The sequence below is a fragment of the Leopardus geoffroyi genome, chromosome D3 (assembly GCF_018350155.1).
Source record: "Leopardus geoffroyi isolate Oge1 chromosome D3, O.geoffroyi_Oge1_pat1.0, whole genome shotgun sequence".
NCBI lineage: Eukaryota > Metazoa > Chordata > Mammalia > Carnivora > Felidae > Leopardus > Leopardus geoffroyi.
The window spans coordinates 19,826,980-19,848,452 of NC_059339.1; the positions used below are offsets into that span (position 1 = coordinate 19,826,980).

At 49.5% G+C, this 21,473-nt stretch overlaps 2 protein-coding genes and 1 long non-coding RNA gene across 4 annotated transcripts in view; 1 reads left to right on the plus strand and 2 right to left on the minus strand.

The window, feature by feature from the left end:
* Positions 1–2,290: 2,290 nt before the first annotated feature.
* On the minus strand, positions 2,291–3,120 carry LOC123587340. Its single transcript, XR_006707252.1, has 2 exons — positions 3,019–3,120; positions 2,291–2,944 (listed from the first exon to the last, which is right to left on the minus strand). It is a non-coding gene; the product is annotated as an uncharacterized LOC123587340 (long non-coding RNA).
* Positions 3,108–21,473, plus strand: part of RSPH14 (radial spoke head 14 homolog) — an 80,310-nt gene continuing 61,944 nt past the window's right edge. Inside the window, exons 1-4 of one of the 2 annotated variants that reach the window (XM_045457021.1) lie at positions 3,108–3,208; positions 5,391–5,648; positions 6,941–7,043; positions 10,494–10,612. In XM_045457021.1, coding sequence (XP_045312977.1) covers positions 5,450–5,648; positions 6,941–7,043; positions 10,494–10,612 — 421 coding nt within the window. In that variant the 5' untranslated portion in view covers positions 3,108–3,208; positions 5,391–5,449. Of the gene's footprint in view, positions 3,257–5,390; positions 5,649–6,940; positions 7,044–10,493; positions 10,613–21,473 lie in introns of both variants that reach the window. The other variant, XM_045457022.1, reaches the window with a different exon arrangement.
* The window catches only part of GNAZ (G protein subunit alpha z), a 53,334-nt gene continuing 50,329 nt past the window's right edge, over positions 18,469–21,473 (minus strand). The window contains exon 3 of the mRNA XM_045457020.1: positions 18,469–20,407. Coding sequence (XP_045312976.1) covers positions 20,063–20,407 — 345 coding nt within the window. The 3' untranslated portion in view covers positions 18,469–20,062. The remainder of the gene's footprint in view (positions 20,408–21,473) is intronic.

Consider the following 21,473-nt stretch of genomic DNA (forward strand, 5'->3'; position numbering starts at 1 on the left):
TTTTATTAATTTTTTTTTTTAATTTTAGAGAGAGAGAGAGCACATCGGGGAGAGAGGCAGAGGGAGAGAGAGAGAGAATTTTAAGCAGGTGCCACTCGGAGCCCAATGTGAGGCTTGATCCCATGACCCTGGGATCATGACCTGGGCTGAAATCAAGAGTCAGATGCTCAACCAACTGAGTCACCCAGGAGACCCTCCTCTCTTATCTTCTACTGTTTACTCCCCAACCCCCCATCCCACACAGGCTCCACTGGCCTTGTTGCTGTTCCTGCAATGCACCAGGCACTGGGGTATTTGCACACTGGCTGTTCCCTAGGTCTGGAATGCTCTTTCCCTGGATATTCACATTGCTCCCCTTCTTCAGCTTCTTCAAGTTTGCTCAGATAACACCTCTAGATGAGGCCTCCCCAAAGCAGCCTATTTACAGTGGCAGCATTCTCCCAACCCCTTAATTCTGCTCTGTTTCCCCCAAGCACTTACCATTTTCTAACATATTATATAATTTATTGTTTATGTTGATTGCCTATCTCCCTCCACTGGCAGCAGTGAGAGCAGGGGTGTTTGTTTATTTCATCCATGTATTGCATTGGCTAAACAGTGTGCCTGGACAGAGCAGACATTTAGTGAGTGTTAAGTGAGTAAATGAATATTAAATTAAAAAAAAAAAAAGGTGGAGAACACTGTTTGAATCATATTTACTTGTATAAGTTTAGCTGAGCTCTGGAAAGCTACCAGTGGTTGTTACAAGTGAAGACAACCAGTTGGCTGGGGGTTGAGAAAGGAGGGAGACATTTTACTTTCATACTCTCTAGATTTTCCATGTGCATATATTGCCTATTCAATAAATAACTCAAATGAAAATAAACAATTTGGGACACAGAGAATAAATAAGATCCCCCATCTCTGGCCCTGCAAAGTCAGCCTTGATTATTTTGGTGTGCTTCCCTCCTTCAAGTCTTTCCCCCAGACACCTCCTCTCTGCAATCAGGGCATAAGAACTCTTGCTGTAGCATTGGCATTTAATTGGAGTCCAGCCCCCTGCAGTGGCCTACCATTTATTGACCTTAATCTGCATAGTTCTGAATCTAATGATGCCTGAATATCATATGGCTGGCTTCTGGAGCTCATTTTATAATTAATTTCTGTAATTAATGGCTGTTTATAAGCTGACCTGAGTCACTGAGCTCCTGTAAGCTAATTTCTGTTATGAAGAGTGAGGCATGTGGGCTAGATGGCCTCCAGAGGCACTTGTAAGACTGTGTAATCACAAAATGAGAGAGTAGTTAGCTTTGGAGAGGAGGATGGGGTATGTGATAGGGAAAGAGGATGCAGGCATTGATAATGTCTGGTGGTGAATTCATAGATCGTTGTTACATTTTTATGCTTCATAAATTAACATATATATAGTGTAATGTTATGTGTATCTTTAAGAACATAACAAAAAAGAGATTGAAAAATAATAAAATACAAGGATAATTAAAAAAAAAACAAAAAAGACTCCAGGGCCGCCTGGGTGGCTCAGTCGGTTGTGTGTCCAACTTGGGCTCAGGTCATGATCTCATAGTTCGTGAGTCCAAGCCCCATGTGGGGCTCTGTGCTGACAGCTCAGAGCCTGGAGCCTACTTCAGATTCTGTGTGTGTGTGTCTCTCTCTCTCTCTCTGCCCCTCCCCTGCTCACACTCTGTCTCTCTCTCTCTCTCAAAAATAAATGAACATTAGCAAAAAAAACTCTTAAAAAAAAAAAAAAAGACTCTGTAACCAGATTCTGAGAGGCCTAGGGTACCCAGTTTTGAGAATCTACTTGATTTAGCTTCCTGATTTCACAGATAAGGAATCTTAAGCTCAAAAAATCAAAAGAATTTGCCTAGTGAGTTAGAACTATAATTGGAACCCAGATTTTCTGAACTCCTAGCCCAGTGCTCTCTACACCACCTTCTAAAAAAGCTAAGAGGCTCTGGCTTAGAGAGATCTTTTATGATTAGGTCCTTGGAAGGACAGCAGTAGGGGGCAGATCTCCACATCACCATATGGGATCCTTGGCCACAACAGATTAGGTCCTGGTTAGTTATCTTCATTTCAAAGCTAAATGTGCTGGAGGCTGATGCTTGGTGCCTTTGTTAAATTTCAGTGCTGAAGACTCAGGCTTAGGGGGTGGACTTATGTGAGTTGCTCTACCTCCTCCTATGCCTCAGTTTACCCAGCTATCAAATGGACCTGACCCTGTACTTCAAGGGTTCGTGGTGAGGATCACACAAGATGGTGAAGGTGCTTTGTGGATTATAAATCTTGATTCAAACCCATTAACCATTCATTTATTCTACATTTACTGAAAGCCTTCTAGTATATTCCTGGCACTGGAAAGACAAGTAAACAGGATTGACATGGTCTCCACCCTCAGGGAAGTTGGAGTCTGCAGGAGGAAACAGAAATAAGTAGAGAATTAGAGGAGAAAGTTTGCCAATGGGATAATTAAGCTGTGGGAACATTTACTAATTTGGAATTGGGGAGAGGATAGGCTTAATGGAGGAAGTGTATACCAAGCTGTGTCCCGAAGGACAAAGAGGTGGTCAGTGTTACAAGTAGCTCAGGCTGCAGAAAAGAATTGACCATTTGGGGAATTAGAATCCAGCATGACTGAAGGAGGCCCATGACCCCGGGCCTTAAAGCGGCAGGCTAGGAGTTTGGAATCTATCCTGAGACCAGTGGGGAGCCACAGGAGAGTTTTATGCAGGTGATGGCTGGGTCTGGCTTGCTTTCAAGAACAATTACTCCAGCCAGCAATGTGTTGCATCCACTTCAGGAGCCTATCTGTGTCATTACCAGGTAGTCAGCAAGTAGATAAGGAACATGGGCCAGGGCTAGACGGTCCCGGGATCAGGCCTGTGTGGTTTGAAGGAAGGTACTGAACCTCTCCGAAGTTTCTGTCTGTGAACTGGAGTTTGCTCTGAGGATTAAAGGCATGCAATGCTCAATTCAGAGCGTACAATCGCTTCCTTTCCCTTCCCTTCCTTTTTGTACCATGAACAAAACTGAGCTGCCTTTGTTCTTCACAGTAACCCTGTAAAGTATCCTTATCCGCATTTCACAGCTTGTCCCAGCCCGGAGCCGTTCGCGCCTGCGCGGCGGGCACTGAGGACGCCACGGGGGTAGCTTGGCAACCTGGTCGCCTGGCAACGGCGTGCGCTTCCGGGACCACGCGCTGAGGCAGGTGAGCCAGCGGCCGCCAAAGGGAACAGGGGGTCCCCAGACCCATCCAGTAGGGTTCACATTGGGCTCATGTCCTCTTATCCCAAGGTTCTCTCACCTGACTGGACTCGCTAACCCATGCTCCTTAGAGGAGGGCAGGCCCCCAGCACCCATTGTTCCTTGCCGGGGGAGTCCAGAAATGGCCACGTTCCTTCCATCTAGGCCCCTTCCCCTCTTTCCCTGTGGTTTGGTACCCAGAATCAGAGTCTGGCTCATCTCTTTTACGGGAGTTGACCATTCCTACTGGAGTTAACTGTCACTGCGACTAATCGCAGTAACCACCACCACTATAATAGTAACCCCAGAGGACATATCCCGAGCCTGGTGTGCCAGGCCCACGAGTAGCCGTTCATATGACAACTCCAGTAGGGAGGGAGGGAGGTGCTATTATCACCTCTCTTCTGCAGCTGTAGAAAGACACAGACAGAAGTAACTTGTCAAGGGCCACCTATGGCCTAAGTCTGGAGTCTGTTCTTAACTACAGTTGAACCTTTGAACTACCTAGGGGTTAGGAGTGCCAACGCTACCCTTTCCTCACAGTCAAAAACCCATGTATAACTTCTGACTCCCTCCTTAACTACTAGTATGCCTACTGTTGACCAGAAGCCTTAGCAATAACATAAACAGTCAATTAACATGTATGTTATATTTATTATATATTATATTCTTACAATAAAGGAAGCCGGAGGAAAGGAAATGTTATTAAGAAAAGCGTAAGGGGGGGTGCCTGGGTGGCTAATTTGGTTAAGCATCCGACTCTTGATTTCTGCTCAGGTCATGATCTCATAGTTCATGAGATTGAGCCTCATGTTGGGCTCTACAGTGCGGAGCCTGCTTGGGATTCTCTCTCTCCCCCTCTCTCTCGCTCTCAAAGTAAATAAACATTTTTTAAAAAAGAAAAGCATAGGGGCACCTGGATAGCTCAGTCGGATGCTTTACCAATCTCAGCTCCGGTCATAATCTCACGGTTGGTGAGTTCCTGACCCGTTTTGGGCTCCACACTGACAATGAGGAGCCTGCTTGGAATTCTCTCTCTCTTCCCCTCTCTCTGCCTCTCCCCAACTTGTGTGCGCAGGTGCGTGCTCACTCTCTTTCAAAATAAATGAACTAAAAAAAAAAAAAAAAAAAAGAAAGCATAAGGGAGGGAAATACATTATTTATATAAAAAAGTATTTATGCAAAAGTGTATTATGTAAAAAAGTACTGTATTATAAAAAATCCACGTGTAAGTGGACCCGTGAAGTTCAAACCTGTGTTGTTGAGGGGTCAGCTGTACTAGCCACACTGATTATAGTTGCTCAAATTATGTATGTGTGTAATAAAAATAAATCACACTTTAACCTTAATTCCTTTTTTGTGGATGTGTCAGGAGCATCTGGATATGGGTCCCTGATGGATGAATGAGGTAGACCTGGATTTGAACATTGGCTACTGGCCTTATCAGTTCCGTGACCTGAAGCAAACTCCCAACCTTAAGCCTCAACTACTTCCTTTGTAAAATTGGGATAACGCAAGTCCCCTCCTTCTGGAGTAGTTGAGTTAGATACTAGATATTGCTGGCAGAAGATGACTACTACACATGGTGACCATATTAATGTTTGCTTTTTTGGTTTGTTTTGTGTCTTTGGTGCCTTTACAGGCCCCAGCCTATAAAGTACTGGTGGTTTCCTCTGTCATTATGGGTGGGAGAACCCTGGAGTTTGCAATGTGGGCTACTATTTACCTTTACTGTGACCTTGAGCAGATTCCTTCATTGTTCTCAGCCTCAGTTTGCTCATCTGTAAAATGGAAGCAAAAATATCCCCCCTGGCTGCCCTTACAGTTTTGAGAATCAAATGAGAAGTAGCTTCTAAATCACAGTAGTAGTTGGGGCACCTGGGTGGTGCAGTCAGTTAAGCGTCCGACTTCAGCCAGGTCACGATCTCACGGTCCGTGAGTTCGAGCCCCGCGTCAGGCTCTGGGCTGATGGCTCAGAGCCTGAAGCCTGTTTCCGATTCTGTGTCTCCCTCTCTCTCTGCCCCTCCCCTGTTCATGCTCTGTCTCTCTCTGTCCCCAAAAAAATAAATAAGCGTTGAAAAAAAAAATTAAAAAAAAAAATAAATCACAGTAGTAGTAACAACAACTTTTTGGATTCTCTTAATCAGTGGTTTCTGCAGAGCTTTGTTTTGGAAGCTAGAGAGTTGCCCTCTGCAGGCGTGGAAAGATGGCCCATGCCCGGATCTCCATGTACCTGCCCCCTGACATCAACCCCACCCAGGCTGCCATTGCCTATGGCTGTCGGGCCCTGCCCAAGCTGAATGAGGAGCTGCAGTCAGAGGACCTGCTGACGAGGCAGAAAGCCCTCATGGCTCTGTGCGACCTTATGCACGACCCTGAGCATGTCTACGTGGCCATTGACACAGGTGAGAGTGTCACAGCCCAGGTAACCATGACTAGGATGGACGGACAGTGGCTCAAGGTGGGAGGTGCTGCGGCGACCTGGCCCCTTTACCACATCCCTCCTGGCTGGTCAGTCAGTCCTTGCCCAGACACCACTGGTGTCCCACCCAGAGCCACAAATCAGCCCCCTCTGCTATGGCTCAACCAGGTGGCCACAAATCCACCAAACAGTTCTGTTTATGTATCTAACGTAAAGCTGTCACAAAAGATAGGCACACACCTTATGAAAACCACACGTATATCTGGGAGCTCTATGTCCCTTGTGTCCCACTCTTCTAATTCTCAAAATAAGACTTGAGGTGACTTTCATGGCATGGTCACACCTTTCCCAGATCAGGCACATGATGGATGAACTGCTTCTTCTCCCTCCAGCCTTAGTGGAAGGGCTAGTTAATTCCAGCTTTGCCTGAGGTTCCTAGAACCAGGGCCCAGGACACTGGGTGGAGCTTCATTAATAAGGGTTGCTGTTTAATAAGCCTGACCCTGGGCCGGCATCACCCCAGTGCAGAGCCTGTGTTATCTTAATCCTAATAGCACCTGCCTTGGGAGGGAAGATTAGAAAACTGACAGATAAAAATCAGAGACTCAGAGGAGGGGAATGAGGCTAGGGTTGCCAGATAAATAAATAAAGCAGGATTTTTATTTGTTCAACCTGGCATCTCTAGGTGTAACCTATTTTTTTTTTTCAACGTTTATTTATTTTTGGGACAGAGAGAGACAGAGCATGAACGGGGGAGGGGCAGAGAGAGAGGGAGACACAGAATCAGAAACAGGCTCCAGGCTCTGAGCCATCAGCCCAGAGCCCGACGCGGGGCTCGAACTCACAGACCGCAAGATCGTGACCCGGCTGAAGTCGGACGCTTAACCAACTGCGCCACCCAGGCGCCCCTAGGTGTAACCTATTCACAGGTAGGACTACTTTGGGCCTGGAATGAGAATTTGACCCCTCAGTCTCTCTAAAGGCAAAGGCCATTTTCTTAATCCTGCAGTGGACTGTGAGAGGAGGCATTGGTGGGAAGCCTGCAGGGCTTTAGATAAAACGCCCCCCCCCCGCCCCCCGCCATGTGAGCCTTTGTAGCACACAGAGACCCCTTTGGCGACTCTGAAATATTTTGTAACTGACATGATTCCCTGAGGCCCGAAAGCAGCAGAGCCTCTGGTAGTCTCTTGCTGCCCAACGTTGGCTCACCTGTTGACTTCTAGGCTCATTGATTTCTGAGAATGGTAAATGTTCAAAGGTTTTTATGCCTTGCAGGCTGCCTGGAGAGCCTGAAAGCTTTGCTGAAGGATAACAATGACATGGTGCGGATAAAGACCACTGAGGTGCTCTACATCATGGCGACCCATAATGTGGGCAGGTGGGCAGCTGTCTCTGGGAACCAATGTCATGCTTTGGAGCCACATCACTCCCCTGGGTGGCATGCCCTTGGATGACCTTGAGCACTCTGAATTTTGGTTTATCAGTTTGTGTGTATCCGGGGGAGGGAGGGGGTGCTTTCCCATATCAGTTCAGTTCACCCTCTTGACCTGGGATCACTAGGTTTACCTGGTATTGAAAACAGAACCAAGGGGCCCCTGGGTGGCTCAGTCAGTTAAGCATCTGACTCTTAATTTCGGCTCAGGTCATGATCTTGTGGTTGTGAGATTGAGCCCCACATCAGGCTCTCTGTGCTGGGTGTGAAGCCTGCTTAAGATTCTCTCTCCCTCTGCTGCTCCCCTGCTCGCTCGTGCGCTCTCTCTCAGAAAGAAAGAAAGAAAGAAAGAAAGAAAGAAAGAAAGAAAGAAAGAAAGAAAACAGACCTGAGAATCACAAGCAGCCCTCAAGCCCTGCCCAGGCACTGATGCCCAGTGTGCACATGTCCAAAAAGAAGGAATAGAAGGGCAGGGTGCTCAGTGTCTCCCGGCTTGTTTGATGTAAACAACAGATGGTCCTTTACAGAAGCTTGAGATCTTTTCAGCGGTGTCAGGGCATCTTACAAAACTCAAGGTTGCTCAGTCCTGCCTCTTCCCAAGCTCTCTGTGCCTCAGTGTCCTCATCTGCAACTGCTCATTGGGGCAAGGAGTCAAATGAGGTAGTGCACATAAATTTTTCAGTGCAGCGACATCTGCCTCACATTGGCCTAGGTGGCCACCCTGTGCTCCTCTCTTTAGGGACTGCTGCCTCCTTCTCCCTGCAGATAGTCTCTGTGAACTCACGTACCCACTTGCTCAGGGCCATCCCCAGATGATGGTGGCCTCAGTCTCTCAGTTTCCCTGACCTCTGGGTTCTAATTTCAGGTCCCCAGAAGGAGATGTGATTAGCACGATCCATGAGCAGCCCTGGCCTGACAGGTCACCAAGAACAAACGGGGTGCATATGGAGAAGTGGTACCACAGTGAGAGCCCCAATTCATATGCTTTGCACTGAGAAGAGCGGATAGATAAGGGGGACAGAGGAGTGTATGTAGGAGGCAGGAGCCCTGGTTATCTGGGGACCCCAACCTTTCCTGTCATGACCTTGGAGTCTCACTGTGCTTATCTGAGATAGATCCAGGGAAAGTGCTTTAACACTTAGAGGCAAGGGGGGTGAAGCACCTCTCATTCTTCCTGCTCCTTTGTTCTCTTTCTGGACTGCCATGGACATTGGGTAGTAACCCCCAAAAAGGGCTGACAGATGCTGTGAGGACAGGTGCTTGGAACCTGGGCAAGTACAAGGAAACTGTGAGCATAGTGAGGGTGCCTATAGGTTTGTTTAGTGGCAGTGGGAGGTTGGGGAGGTTGTGTGGGATTCCTGGATATGGCCACATTAGCAGGGGTGGGGAAAGGGGACGCACAGTGAAGAAACTGTCACTGATCAAGGACCTGCTATGGCCTGGCCCACATACTCCTTCAGCATCCACTATCCCTCACACTGCCACCTCCAGGCATGGGGAGGAGAACCGAGTGACCAGGGTACAGGATTCTAACACACTAGCTCGCTCCACCACACCACAATGGACAGAGAATGCAAAGGGCCAAAGATAACCTAGGCCAGCTTGGGAAGTTTGCCTGAGTTCGGTGGTGATCTTATAACTTACAGCCAGTAGCTTGTGGAGCCCATCAAGCTCTAAGTACCTGCTCATATTGAAACCCTTGTGCCTCTTGCACCCACACAAATAGCAACAGGAAGAGGAGATAAGGGTGGCAGCCCAAGGCTCGACATCTTGTCACCCTGAGGAGTTCATGTGACAGCCCACGAATGGGAGAGCCTCAGGGGAGGACTAGCTCCCCTGCCTGCCTCTTCCTTGCTTGCTGGTGAATGGGGCAGCTGCCCTCAGGGCAGACACAGCAGACTTGCAGAGCAGGAGTGATGTGGAGGGGTGACCAGGCACTGACTGAGGAGGGCAGGACACCTCATGATGGGTGGTCAGAAAAGGTCCCTGCAACCTGGGTATCCTACTATGATTTTCTTGTCCCAGAACAACTCAGAACTCGCCACATGGTTAAGTCCTGGCCATCACAGCAGGAGAACAATCGGTTGGGCACTTCCTGCGTGCCAGGCACTGGGCACAGGCCTCACACTGAGTTCTCACTTATTTCTGATCCCAGGCCTGAGAGAGGTGACCTCAGAAGCCCTCACCATATGCAGTTGGTTAATGAGAAGAAATCGTTACAAAGCCAGGAATTGAAGAAATTGTACATTCCCTTTAAACTGTTCATTAAAAAATTTTTTTGATGTTTATTTATTTATTTTGAGAGAGAGCAAGTGGGGGAAGGGCAGAGAGAGAGAGAGAGAGAGAGAGAGAGAGAGAGAATCCCAAGCAGAGATTCTCGATGTGGGGCTCAAGCCCACGAACTGTGACATCATGACCTGAGCCAAAATCAAGAGTCACACACTTAACTGACTGAGCCACCCAGGCACCCCTAAACTGTTCGTTTTAACTCCAAACACAAATAATTAGGCATTCACCCACCCTGTGTGTCACCCAGGCCTCTTCTTGGGTGTGGGCCCACTGGTTGGTGTTTCCCATCATCTCTTTTGCTTAAACCACACCTGTAACATCATCTAATTTGCAGCTTTGGTTTCTTTAAGATAGAGTGGAGAACTCAGACATTAATGGAGTAATCTGCATGTAAAAACCTTCTAGAATCTTTTATGATCATCTCACTTTTTTTTTTTTTTGAGACTCACTTTTGAGTCTTCCTGAAGCAATCAACTTTGTTTTCATAAGGAATTAAAAAAAAAAAAAACCCACAAAACTCTTCTCACATCTAATTGGCTTACCTAATAGCTAATTAACTTACATAATTATAACAACAAACATAACAGGCACACATAGGTTTGGAGGCCAGCATCTGGCTGTTGGCAAGCTCACAATTCAGCTGGGAGAAAAGGAAGAGGCTTTGAGGGGCGGGGCTTGTGGAGCCTGGAGCTTCAGGGGGTGTGTGCCCTGGTGGGTGCAGCCCCGATTCAGGGTGGGTCAGTTGTGAGGCTCTGCTGCCTCATCATCCTCATTTTACAGGCTCACAAGAGTGAAAGGAAGGATCCAGGCGCACAAAGAGCAGTTGGAGTCCTAGCTAAGGAAGGGGCAGAGCTGCATGATTCCAGTGCGTGGTTCTTTCCACTGCCACCCAAGCCACACTCCTGGCCTCTAGGGATTCTGTAATATATGGTCCACCTCTGGCCTTTTTCTTCTTTCAGGAAGCCAGAGGGATGTGGTCTGCACCAACCAGCACAGGCTCAGTCAGGCTCCAGGTGGGGTTGCGGGTGGGCAACTTCCCCCTGGTTCTTACTGGATCCTCTCTGGGCATGGTCTTAATTATGTCTAAATCTGACTTCTCTTCCCCAGAGAGGGCTTTTTAGAGCATGATGTCATCCTTGCCTTGTCCTACCTGCTGAACGACCCTCAGTCAGCCTGTCGGAAGAACCTGCACCTGGCGTTCAAGCATGTGGCTCAGCTACCTTCAGGTAGGCTCTCAGTGGGCACTCAGGTGGCCCCTTGGTCTCCACTCCAGGTCACTCATGTGCCCTGCTGCAGATCATGGTCTAAAGCACGTTTTTTAAAAAAGTTATAATTTTATTAAGATACATCATACATATCAAAAAGGCACAAATCATACATGAAGGTTTTATTACATTGTACCAAGTGGACATGCCATGGAATCACTACCCAGATTAAGAAATTTGTACATATCGCCACCACTCTGAAAACTTCCCACATGCCCCATACCAGTTTCTACCCCTCATCCAAAGGTGAACAGTATCTTCTACTCATAAGACCATAGATTAGTTTATGCCTTTTCTTAAACTTTACATCAGTGGAAACATATAGGCTGAAATATTTTGTTTCTAGCTTTCTTTTTGCTCAACGTTTTATCTCTGAGATCCACGTATGATTTTTGCTTATTTGCACTGGAGTATGGTATTCATGTTATATGAGTATACGATTCCAGTTTATTTATCCACTCTGTTGCTGATGGACATTTGAATCATGTCAAGTGTATGGATACCAAGAATAGAGTGTCTGTAAACATCCTCATGTCTTTTGATGGATGCGTAGAGGCATTTCTTTTGAGACATACCTAAGAGTGGAATTGCTGGGGATAGGATAAGTTTATGTTCAGCTTTAGAAGGTACCACCAATGGTTTTCTAAAATAGTTACACCAATTTACACTCCCACTAGCAGTGTCTTAGAGTTCCACACGCTCTCTATCCTCACCCACACTTGATCTTTCCTGGCTCTTTATTTTAGCTATTTTTGTGGGTGGGTATGTGGTAGTATCTCATTTTGGTTTTAATTTGTGTTTCCCTGATGATTATAGCCCTGTAAATGTCTTCCTTTGTGAAGTGCCATAGCATGTTTAAGGATTAAAGAAGGCCTGCCCCAAAGGCCACTCTTCCCTCAGGCTCAAGGTCCCCTTCACCTGTTTCTGCTAATTAGATGCAGAGTCCAGGGTGATGGCCACCCACCTGCTGCAGCTCAAGAGTTGAGATCTTGTGTCAGAATGACATTGCCTTGTCACGTGGTGCAATGAACATTTTTAAATGGGGGGCTTATTCCAAGAGGCATGATATCAAGGTCTTCAAGGGGGTGCTTTAAAATTAAAGTTGGGCAAAAAGGCATCGCAGCCCCGGAGTGAGACAGTCCTAGGTTCCCTCTGCCCTCCCCCTCGTTCCTTGCATGCCCCTGGATGGATTATTTCCTCATCTCTAAAGTGAGGCTGATACTACCTGCCTCGGAGACCTGAAGTGAAGGCAAGTGAGAAGATGCTTGCTAAGCATGTAGTGTATCACCCTGCATGAAACACGCCATAAACATCAAGTCCACATGTGAGCGCTCTCTGAGTTGAGGGTCCCAGAGAGAGATGACTATGGGATCAGGTGCGGAGAGGTGGACAAAACCGAGCGAGCCCTTGGGGGCCTGGGATTGCTGCTCATCTGGGAGGCACGCCTTCTTCCAGCTGGGCTGGGCATGTGAGACCAGATGACAGAAGCTTCTGGTAGTTTTTTTGTTTTTTTTAAAAGACCTGCTTATCCCTGGCCATATCCCAAGCCAACAGAATCTGTTTCTGGGAATGGGCACACATATCTTCTCAAATGCACCTTGGCTGATTCTCCCTCGAGGCCATGGTTGAGGGCCACTGGAATACTGGGATGTCTATGAAGCTCCAATGCTCAGAGCAGAACTAAGTAAATGCCCTGTACTCACCATGGAGGAACTCTCCTTGAGGTGTGGAGCTCCCAGCCAGCCCTCTTAAATGATTGTGACCTGTTTAAGCATTCAGAGAAATACAGAGACAATAATAAGAAACATTGAGTACCATCATGGCTTTGCTAAGTCTTAACCTTCTGCCATATTTCATATTTGCTTGATATTTTTGTTTTTAAAAAAAGTAATGACAGTCAAAGCACCCCGTGAAGCTCCCCACCTCCCCACCTAGCACCCTTTCTCCTGCCCTCCCTGGAGCCACCAATAATTTCTGAGTATATCCCTAACGCATGGCTTTATAATTTACCATGAATGTAGTTATTTGGTGATCTTGCCTTGCATGTTTTAAAACTATGCAAATGGATCTTACTGAATGTATACCCTTGCTACCTAGAGAACCTAATGTTATTATTTTGAGATTTATCCATGTTCTGTCATGGGCTCCGTTTTCCTATTTTATCTGTGGCGTGCCCTTCTGGTGTTTGAACAGACACTTACTCCTGCTCGGCTGATGCGGCGTGCTGGTTGTCTCTGATCCTGAGCATTCCCGCTCAGATTTTCCTGGAGTCCCTCCAAGGCCTCTGCTGGAGGAGAGCATCCTTGTGGGGGTGGGAGAATGCATGGCCTTCAGCTTGGCCAGATGCTGCAATTGCTTCCCAGCCCACCCTCCTCCAGCCGGAAGAGAGCCTGGTGCACATCCTCACCAGCAACCTGATGGTGTGCTGTGCTGTTTCACTGTTGTGTGGCTTTGCCATCCCCTGCGACTGGGAGAGGCGGCATCTTTCCTCTGCCTGGCGCCACTTGTGTCTCCTCTCCTGCCCAGTGCCTCCCCGGAGCCCGAGCACATTCTGTTGAGTTGTTTTTCCATTTCTTATTGATTTGAGGGAGTGTTTCATATATCCTGGATTCCAACCCTTTGTTGGCTACATACACTGCAAATACCATTTCCTGGGTTGTTTGCATGGCTTTTCACTGTTTATTTGCTTATTCATTGGCCCAGAAGTTTTTCGTGTGTGTGCATGTGTGTGTGCATGTTTGTGTTTGGTGCTGCTTAAGAGCTCATGAAGATAGTCTGTCCTATTTTGTTCTAAAAGTGTAAGGGTTTTGCTTTTTACATTTAGCTGGTGAAGGTACGTGAATTGGATTTTTGTTTGTTTCTAGGTCTTCTTGTATAGCCCTTGCCGGTCCTACACTGTCTCGATTACAAAAGCTCTATGGTGATCTGTGTTCTGGTGGGAAGGGCCCCGCCCCATCTCCTTCCTGCAAAGTTGTTCTGGAATCCACAATCACTGGGCCCACCACGAGGAGTAGGGGGGCTGTGGTTCTGACAAGTCTGACTGGGGGCCCCAGCGGTGAGCCTCGGCCTTCTGTCACAGGATCTCTTGGCTGCTACTCCTTGTCTCTGGCGTGTCTGGAAGGGAGGTCTGGGACACTCTGGTGAGGAATGTGCAGTCGTGGTGGGTGGGGGTAGCTGGAGGGAGAAAGGGAGACACACAGTGCGCCAGACACTGCAAGAGGTCTGCCTGGGGGAACTCAGCACGATGGCTTCTGGGTTAGACAGTATGGCTGTGTCCTAGGTTGTGTCCTCACTGGGCCACAGGGTGGGGTGAGTGGATCCACTTCAGTGGTCTCACTCTTAACCAGGGTGTGGCCTTGGGCAGTAACATAGCCTGTCAGAGCCTCAGCTTCATTACCGAGCACGGGAATATGTGTGCCTCTGTGGTCTGCTGGGATAGTCGGAACTCAGACGGCTCTCCTACTGGTGGTCATTGGTATGGGTTTTCTATCCACTGCCACACCAGAAGGCACCCTCTGCACCTGGCAGAGTGCCTGGCACTCAACAAATGTTGGCATTTAGGTTTTATGCCGTATTTTAAAGGATCATTTGTCAGTTATTCGCCGCAATTCACTTCCTCCCTTCCTTCATTAATTACATAGTTATGTGTTGGGCCCTTGCTCTGTTCCAGCCACTGTGTCTCACTTGCTTCGTCTGTAGTGTTGGGTATCTGTGGGGGGGAAGTAGGTCTTCCCTGAGTCCTTGGTGTCTGGCCAGATCTGGCCTAGTGTGTGGTTTCCCAGAGTAACCAGCAGGGGGTACCACAGGATCGATGACTGCCTGACGGAGCCTGGCTGTCAGGCCCCCGGGTGGTGCAAGTCAGGCACGGGAGAAACCAGGATTGGAGAGGCAAATACCACGCAGAAGCTTCCAGGCCACATTCCCTGTCAGCCGGGCCCTAAGTGACCGCTGGGGATTCTGGGGGAATCTCTGTTCCCTTGTTTCTGCTAACCACACACAGAAACAGGTCTCATTTTGTGGCCAGGCGTTCTGTAGGAGAGAACTCTAATGCCGAAATTGAGGATTCTTCTGTAACTGAACTTTGGGATGCAGCTGAATAGTACCGGGGACCTGGAAGTGTCTCCCTACCAGCCCCACTGGCCATGACCCAGGCCCCTTGGGCCCTATGACAGTGGCCTGGAACCAGGGTGACTGGGTGCACCTGTGAGACTGGATTGAACTCTGAGCTGCTGGCCCAGCTGTGGCAGGACCACGGTGTGGGGACTGCTGTGTCCCCTACACACTGTGTGCAGCCTGGCTTGGGTGAAGCCGTGAGGGTTAAAACAGGTGTCCCTCCCTACCCAGAGGAGAGCACCAGCTGGGGAGGGAGCTAAGGATGTGAGTCCTCTCCTATGGACACTGGCTCTTCAGCTTCAGAAAGGAGCAGGGTGGCCCTGGGAAGGGACAGGGCATGCCAGGCATGAAGTTGGATGTTGTTCTGATCTTGGCAGTTTTGAGGTGCAGGGGAACATCAGAGCTGAAGCAGTGGGAATAGCAGAAGCCTAGGGATAGGGGGTGCTGGAGATGCACAACAGGATATTCTCACCCTTCCACAGTGTGCCTCAGCCAGGCAGCCTTAGCCAGGCAAGCTGCTGCACCCCTTTCTCTCCTTGAAGGCTGCCGCGGGAGGTGGCCCAGAGTAGCCTCCTGCTCCTCCTAGCCCTGACACCACAGAGTACAGGGATGGGGCTGGCTGCCTCAGGGGGGTGGGTCTTTCCTTTCTCACCTGCCTTTAGGATGGGATGCACCCGGCCCCAGGCACATCCTCAGCCTGACAGTCCTTGGTGGGCAGTTGCCTCCTTCCCAGACTTAGCAAAGGACGATGCCCACCAGTGGGGACACTGCCCACCTGGTTCCCAGCCTGGTGCACCTGCATGATGCCTCCTCTCCTCACCCTCTGCACACACTTGCCTGCTCCAGCCGGAAGAGTCTTTCCCTGTCTGGCCTAGTCAAGGCTGGCCACTGTCCCAGCAGCTATCCTTGTGGTCTCTCTGGGGGTGGGCCATCTTTCTCAGCCTTCTCTATGAGGTTTTGTAATATACCCAGGCGGTTTGGGACAGCTTGTTACACAAAGAGGGTCAAGACTTTCTGGTGCATGCGCTGGGCAGTACCAGCTGGCCCCTGGCCTTGGACCTACCTCAGCACTGAAGCCCCTCGCCCAGCTCATCTCTTAGTGAGGTGAGCCCCCAGGGTGCCATCCAGCCTTGGTGGGGCCCCCTTGTTCTCATGGTGTACTGCACCCCTCCCTAGTACCTGCCCCTGAGTCAGCAGACCTATAGCCCATGCCTATTTGTCCTAGATGGCCAGGGCCTTGCATGGGCTCCAGGGAAGATGGACAGATGGAGTACTGCCCCTGGGGTCCCAGGCCTGGTTGGGTCACTTGCTACACAGTGTGATGCCAGGAAGTCATTCCCCATCCTGGTCTCTGCTTTCTCCTCTATAAAATCGAATCAGTAATCTCAGTGTCCTGAGAGTGGAGGAGGCTGGGATCAGACGAGTGGGTACGGGGCTCAGCACAGGGCCATGTGGTGTGCGGTCACTGAGGGGAGCTGGGGTTATTGTCACTGACCCATCACACTATCTTGGACGACAGAGAGAACTACAGGGGAGGATGGCAATACCCCCATGAGCCCACAGGGCACTGTGCCCTGTAAGAGAGCATCTTTGGCCACATGGTGGGACCTGGGTTGTGCTTAGTCACCTGTAGAAGGCAGGACTGGGCCAGGCCTTCCTGCACAGGTAGAGCCTCTACCCTTAGGATTGTCTTCCTGTCAACCCTGGCCTCCTTTCACTGGTCCCTCTGCTGCTGGTCCTAGAGCTCATTTCCCTCTGGCCAATGCCACCATTGGTGGACCTTTCCTGGGCCTTTCTTTGGCTTAGCATGTGCCTTCTCCATACTGGGAACTGTTTGGGCACAGTAGAGAAAGGAGGTGGGTCAGAATGTGCCAGGTACCCTTCCCACCTTGCCCTGGAGTGAGCACTTTATGCAGTAGAGTGTGGCAAGGAGGGGACATGCAACACCCAGAAAGCTGAGCCCCGAGGGATAGACAGTTCTTGGACTTCAAGGGTGGGGAAAGGCACATGAGCATGATTAGCAGAACAAGAGGCGGACATAGCATGCCCACGAGAGGAAGAACCAGCACAGACAGAGGGTGACTAGACTTATTGTGGGGATCATTTCATAACATATATAAAAATACTGAATTATTGGGGCACCTGAGTGGCTCAGTTGATTGAGCATCCGACTTCGGCTCTGGTCATGATCTCGTGGATTGTGAGTTCGAGCCCTACATCGGGCTCTCTGCTGTCCGCGCAGAGCCCACTTCAGATCCTCTTTCCCTCTCTCTCTCTGCACCTCCCCTGCCCCCACTCTCAAAAATAAACATTAAAAAAAACCTCTCAATCCCTATGATGTATACTTGAAACTAAGAGGATTGTATGTCAATTATACTTCAATAAAAACAGTCAGCCCATGAAATGAAAAAAAAAACCTCACTGAATGCATGGTCTCCAAAATGGGGAAGAGAAGAATATAGAACACATACTTATCAGAGTTGATGAAAGGAGGCAGGGAGGGGTAGTTCATGTAAGTTTAAAAAAAAAAAAAAAGCAATGCAGATAGATTGCAGCAGAGGGTGGGACACTGAAGAGTCTGCCCACTGGGCTCTGGGGACCAGGCTCTGGGAACTGGGAGGACTGTCCCAGGGAAGCCACCCCCCATCCCTGAGCACATCAGGAGAGAAGGCAGAATCCTTCTATTTTCCTTCTATCTGTGTATTTTTAGGTGAAGGATGCTCATGGTGAAATTACTGCTCTTTTCACAGTTGGCATTAAAAGCGTAAAATAAGTCTCAAAGATTTTAAGTCACACGCTATTTCTTCTTATACAAAAGTCCCCTTGGGTTTTTGCTGTTTGGTGATGTGGGAAGGCGTGAAGGGAATCCCCACGAGGCTCGTGGTGGGGGAGGGAGAAAGCCCAATCTGTATGTGTCTGCACGCTGTGTGTCTGCGTGTGTGCGTGCGTGTGCATCTCCACTTGCTGGTCCTCACTTAGGGCTTTGTGTGGGTCCTGCATTTGAGGAGGAGGTGCAGAGTGGCTCTGGGATCCCCATGGGATGCTGTCTGTCTGGTGCAGAATGATCAGGGGCAGAGCCAGACAAGAACCCTAGGCTTGGGAAGCCCTTGCCTCTCTGTTCTGCCAATCCCTGACCTTGACCTTGGACACCTTTTCTCATCTGTAAAATGGGGCACAGCTAACAACCTGCTACCATAGAGATGTTAAAATAATCTGTAAGGAGCCTAGTGCAGGCTGAACAAAGTTGCTTGACTACTAACTAGTGCTTTCCACCACATGGAGATGCCTCTAACCACACAAGCCAGAGTCGGCAAACGGTGGGATAGTGGGGGGGACCCCTCCTCCCCACACCTTGCAGGACCCACCCTATACTGTTGGGCATTGTCAGCACCCTCCAGGCTCTCTACCTCTTCCACTCTGTGGGGATGAGTCTGACTCTGGCAGGGGTGTCTTTAGGGTATGACGGGTCTGGGTGTTGGTGCAGCCTGGGCCATTGCTGGGCAGGGGTCTTGGAGCCACCATCACCCCTGAACCTCAGCTCCTCCAGACACAGGGGCCTGGCAGGCCTCCCCCTGTCTTGATTTCCAAATGATTCTGCCTAAATGTGTGGGTTAGGGGAGAGAAAAAGCACCCTGGGCACGGAAGGTGTCTCTGGGCACCCTCCCAGATGTCAGCCACACACATACAGCACATCAGGACAAGGCTCAGCTCATTCAGGGTATTTTATTTTCTTAAAGTAGACAATCTTTAACTTTCATACAATCACCAGCTCCTCTTTCCCTCTGTACATCTCTTAAAGTCCTTGGCTGTGATTCCACACACTGACCTTGGACATATAGGTACCGAACAGAGGCTAAGAGAAAAGGAGGTTTGGCAAGGGCTCTGGCGGTGCCTTCCCTCTCAACAGCGGGGGTTCATATTTACATGCGGCCCTTGGCCAAGGTCCTTCCATGATGGTGGGTGCCACAGGCCCTGGGACATGAAGGGCCAGAGTGCGAGGTCCCAGCAGGGCCTCCCTCAGGCTACAACGCTCGCTGAGCCTTCACAGGACTTGTAGCTGCTCTCAGCCCATCTCAGGTGTAAGGTGTGCAGGGGCCAGGGCCCCATCTCTTGCTTCCCCTTTCTCCACTTGCAAAGCCAATGGATAATTTACTCTTTAAATACCAAAGACATTTAGCTATTGTTCATTCGCTCCTAGGTGAAGAACCTTCTTTAAATACATCACATTTATTTTCTGAAATAAAAACGAAGCAGAAATCGCACCAGTAACAAGAGGACGCTGCACAGGCTTATGTACAACGCGGCCCCGCGAGGCTGCCACAGGGCGGCCGTCCGCCCCAGTGTCGCTCGGGAGCAGAGGGACAGACTCATCCAGATAACAACTTTTACACTCAGCAAGCCAGACACAAAAAGGACCACCTGAAAAAAAAATATGTTTTGAAAATCTGCATTTTAAAAAAGAATACTCAACTGCATTTGAAATTTTCCATATTTCTGCGAAACACCACGAGATTTGGCCAAAAAAAAGGATGTCAGAGAAGAAAAACCAGGTTTTGATTTATAAAACATCAGACTAGTAGAAGAAAAGCTGGAACCCAGCTGGCCTAGTTTGAAACAAATCGTGCCACTCATGTTATTGTGTGGATTTTTGCTGCATATTTTGAAGCTGTTTAAAAAGAGCTGTGAGTGGCTAGAGGTCTGGTTAGTGCTGTTATCTGGCCTTGCACCCTGGTTCCAGAATGAACGTGGTACAGAGTAGGCCAGCAGTAGGCGTGGCCAGCAGGGAAGGCGCATGGACCCTGCTCTGGTCCTCCCTCCTGGTCAGCAGCAAGGTCCCCAGTCCCAAGCTTGGGCAGAGCTGGCTTCCTCCAGATGACCCAGCCGCCTCTCCTCATAGTCCCACGAGGACCCCCATGCAGAGCGGGGCCGGCTCGGGAAGGCAAAGTGAAGGGGGCAGAAAGGGCTCATAGTGAACGTGGTGACAACTGCTTAAGTCTTCAAGAGGCCTCAACGCTTTGGGGAACTTTGCCATCTCCAGACTGTGTGTGTGCATATGTGTGTGTGTGTGTGTGTGTGTGTGTGTGTGTGCGCGCGTGTGTGTGTGTGTCTACCTACCTAGCAATCTATCCATATATATTTATGTTTGCGGAAATGTGGGGGCCAAGGAGGTGGAGGGCCGGGGGGGGGGGACATTTTTCAGGTCCCCCGTTTTCTGCCCCTAGGCTGGGTCTCCCTAGCACGAGTGGGGGTGTGACACCCCAGGGGTTTCGCCACAGGCAAACTGGCCTGCCCAGCTCCTCAGCAAAGGCCTATGTACTTGAGATTGTTCTGTATGATGACGTCTGTCACCGCGTCGAAAACAAACTGGATGTTACTGGTGTCGGTGGCGCAGGTGAAGTGGGAGTAGATCTCCTTGGTCTCCTTGTTGCGGTTCAGGTCCTCGAACTGCCGCTGGATGTAGACAGCGGCCTCCTCGTAGGTGTTCTGGCCCTTGTACTCAGGGAAGCAGATGGTGAGCGGGATGCGCCGGATCTTCTCCGCCAGCAGGTCCTTCTTGTTCAGGAAGAGGATGAGTGAGGTGTTGATGAACCAGTTGTTGTTACAGATGGAATCAAAAAGGCGCAGGCTCTCTGCCATTCGACTCTGCAGGCAGGAAAATGCTGGTGTTAATCAGGGGATACAGCAAGGAAAGGCCCTAGACCCACAGCCCTTCAGAGAGAAAGGCCCCTTGGGAAGGTCTCCCAGCCCAGCACTGGCCCTGCAAAATTCACCCTTTTATTGGGAAGTCTTCCTCTGCGAGGCCAAGTCTGTCTTCACCTGCCTCCCACGGGCTCTGGAGCCCCTACAGTGGCTGGCACTGCCCTCCGCGCCCTGACACTTGTTAGTAATGGGCACTTCTGCTTCATTGGTGCTTCCTCTGTGGCTCGGGGCTGCTGCATGGCCTCCCTTAGCGGCAGGGACCTGGGCAACTCCAAGCTCATAGCTAAGGGCCCCATCCCCTGCCATCCCATGCTGGCTCAAGTCCCTCATGCTGCCATCGCATCTCCCTCAATGTGAACGTGGCCAGCTTCCTGCCCAGCCAGCAGCTCCGGCCCGCTAGGGCTTGGGCCAGTCCTCTAAGCCTCGATCCTGCCACGTGGTGCTGTCAGTCCTCAGCCAGATCTGTGAACTAACAGCCTGTGCTTCCAAAACCGAAGGCTCCAGTCTAGAGAGCTGGGGAAGGCTCAGGCCCCTCTGCCCCGCCCAGGTCATTGCGCTCATGTGAGGACAGAGGCCTACCAGGCTCAGTGACCAGAGTGTGGCAATGGCCCTTATTTACCCCCTTTTTTCTGAGGACCTTAAATGGGTTGTAGTAACTGAGTTTTTAGGGAACATAATGTATTTGTCTGACTCCCAAACTCACCACTCACCATTTCCACAGAGAACTGACAATTCTAGCTTCTAAAAAGAACTGCTGGTGAGTTACTATGGTGAAAGCTGCCCCTCGTTTTAAAATAAAACAAACAAGCCAAATGTCCGAACAAAGCCCGGAACTAGTTTAGTTTAGATCCAGGGTGTCGGAATTAAGGACTTTCTGACTAGATTATATCACCGGTGACATGGTAACAACAAAGGAAGCTGCAGCTGGTGCTGATGGTGTGGCCATGGCATGCCAGTTTGTTCAGTCCTTACACCTTCTGATTCTCATTTTACAGATGAAGAAACTGAG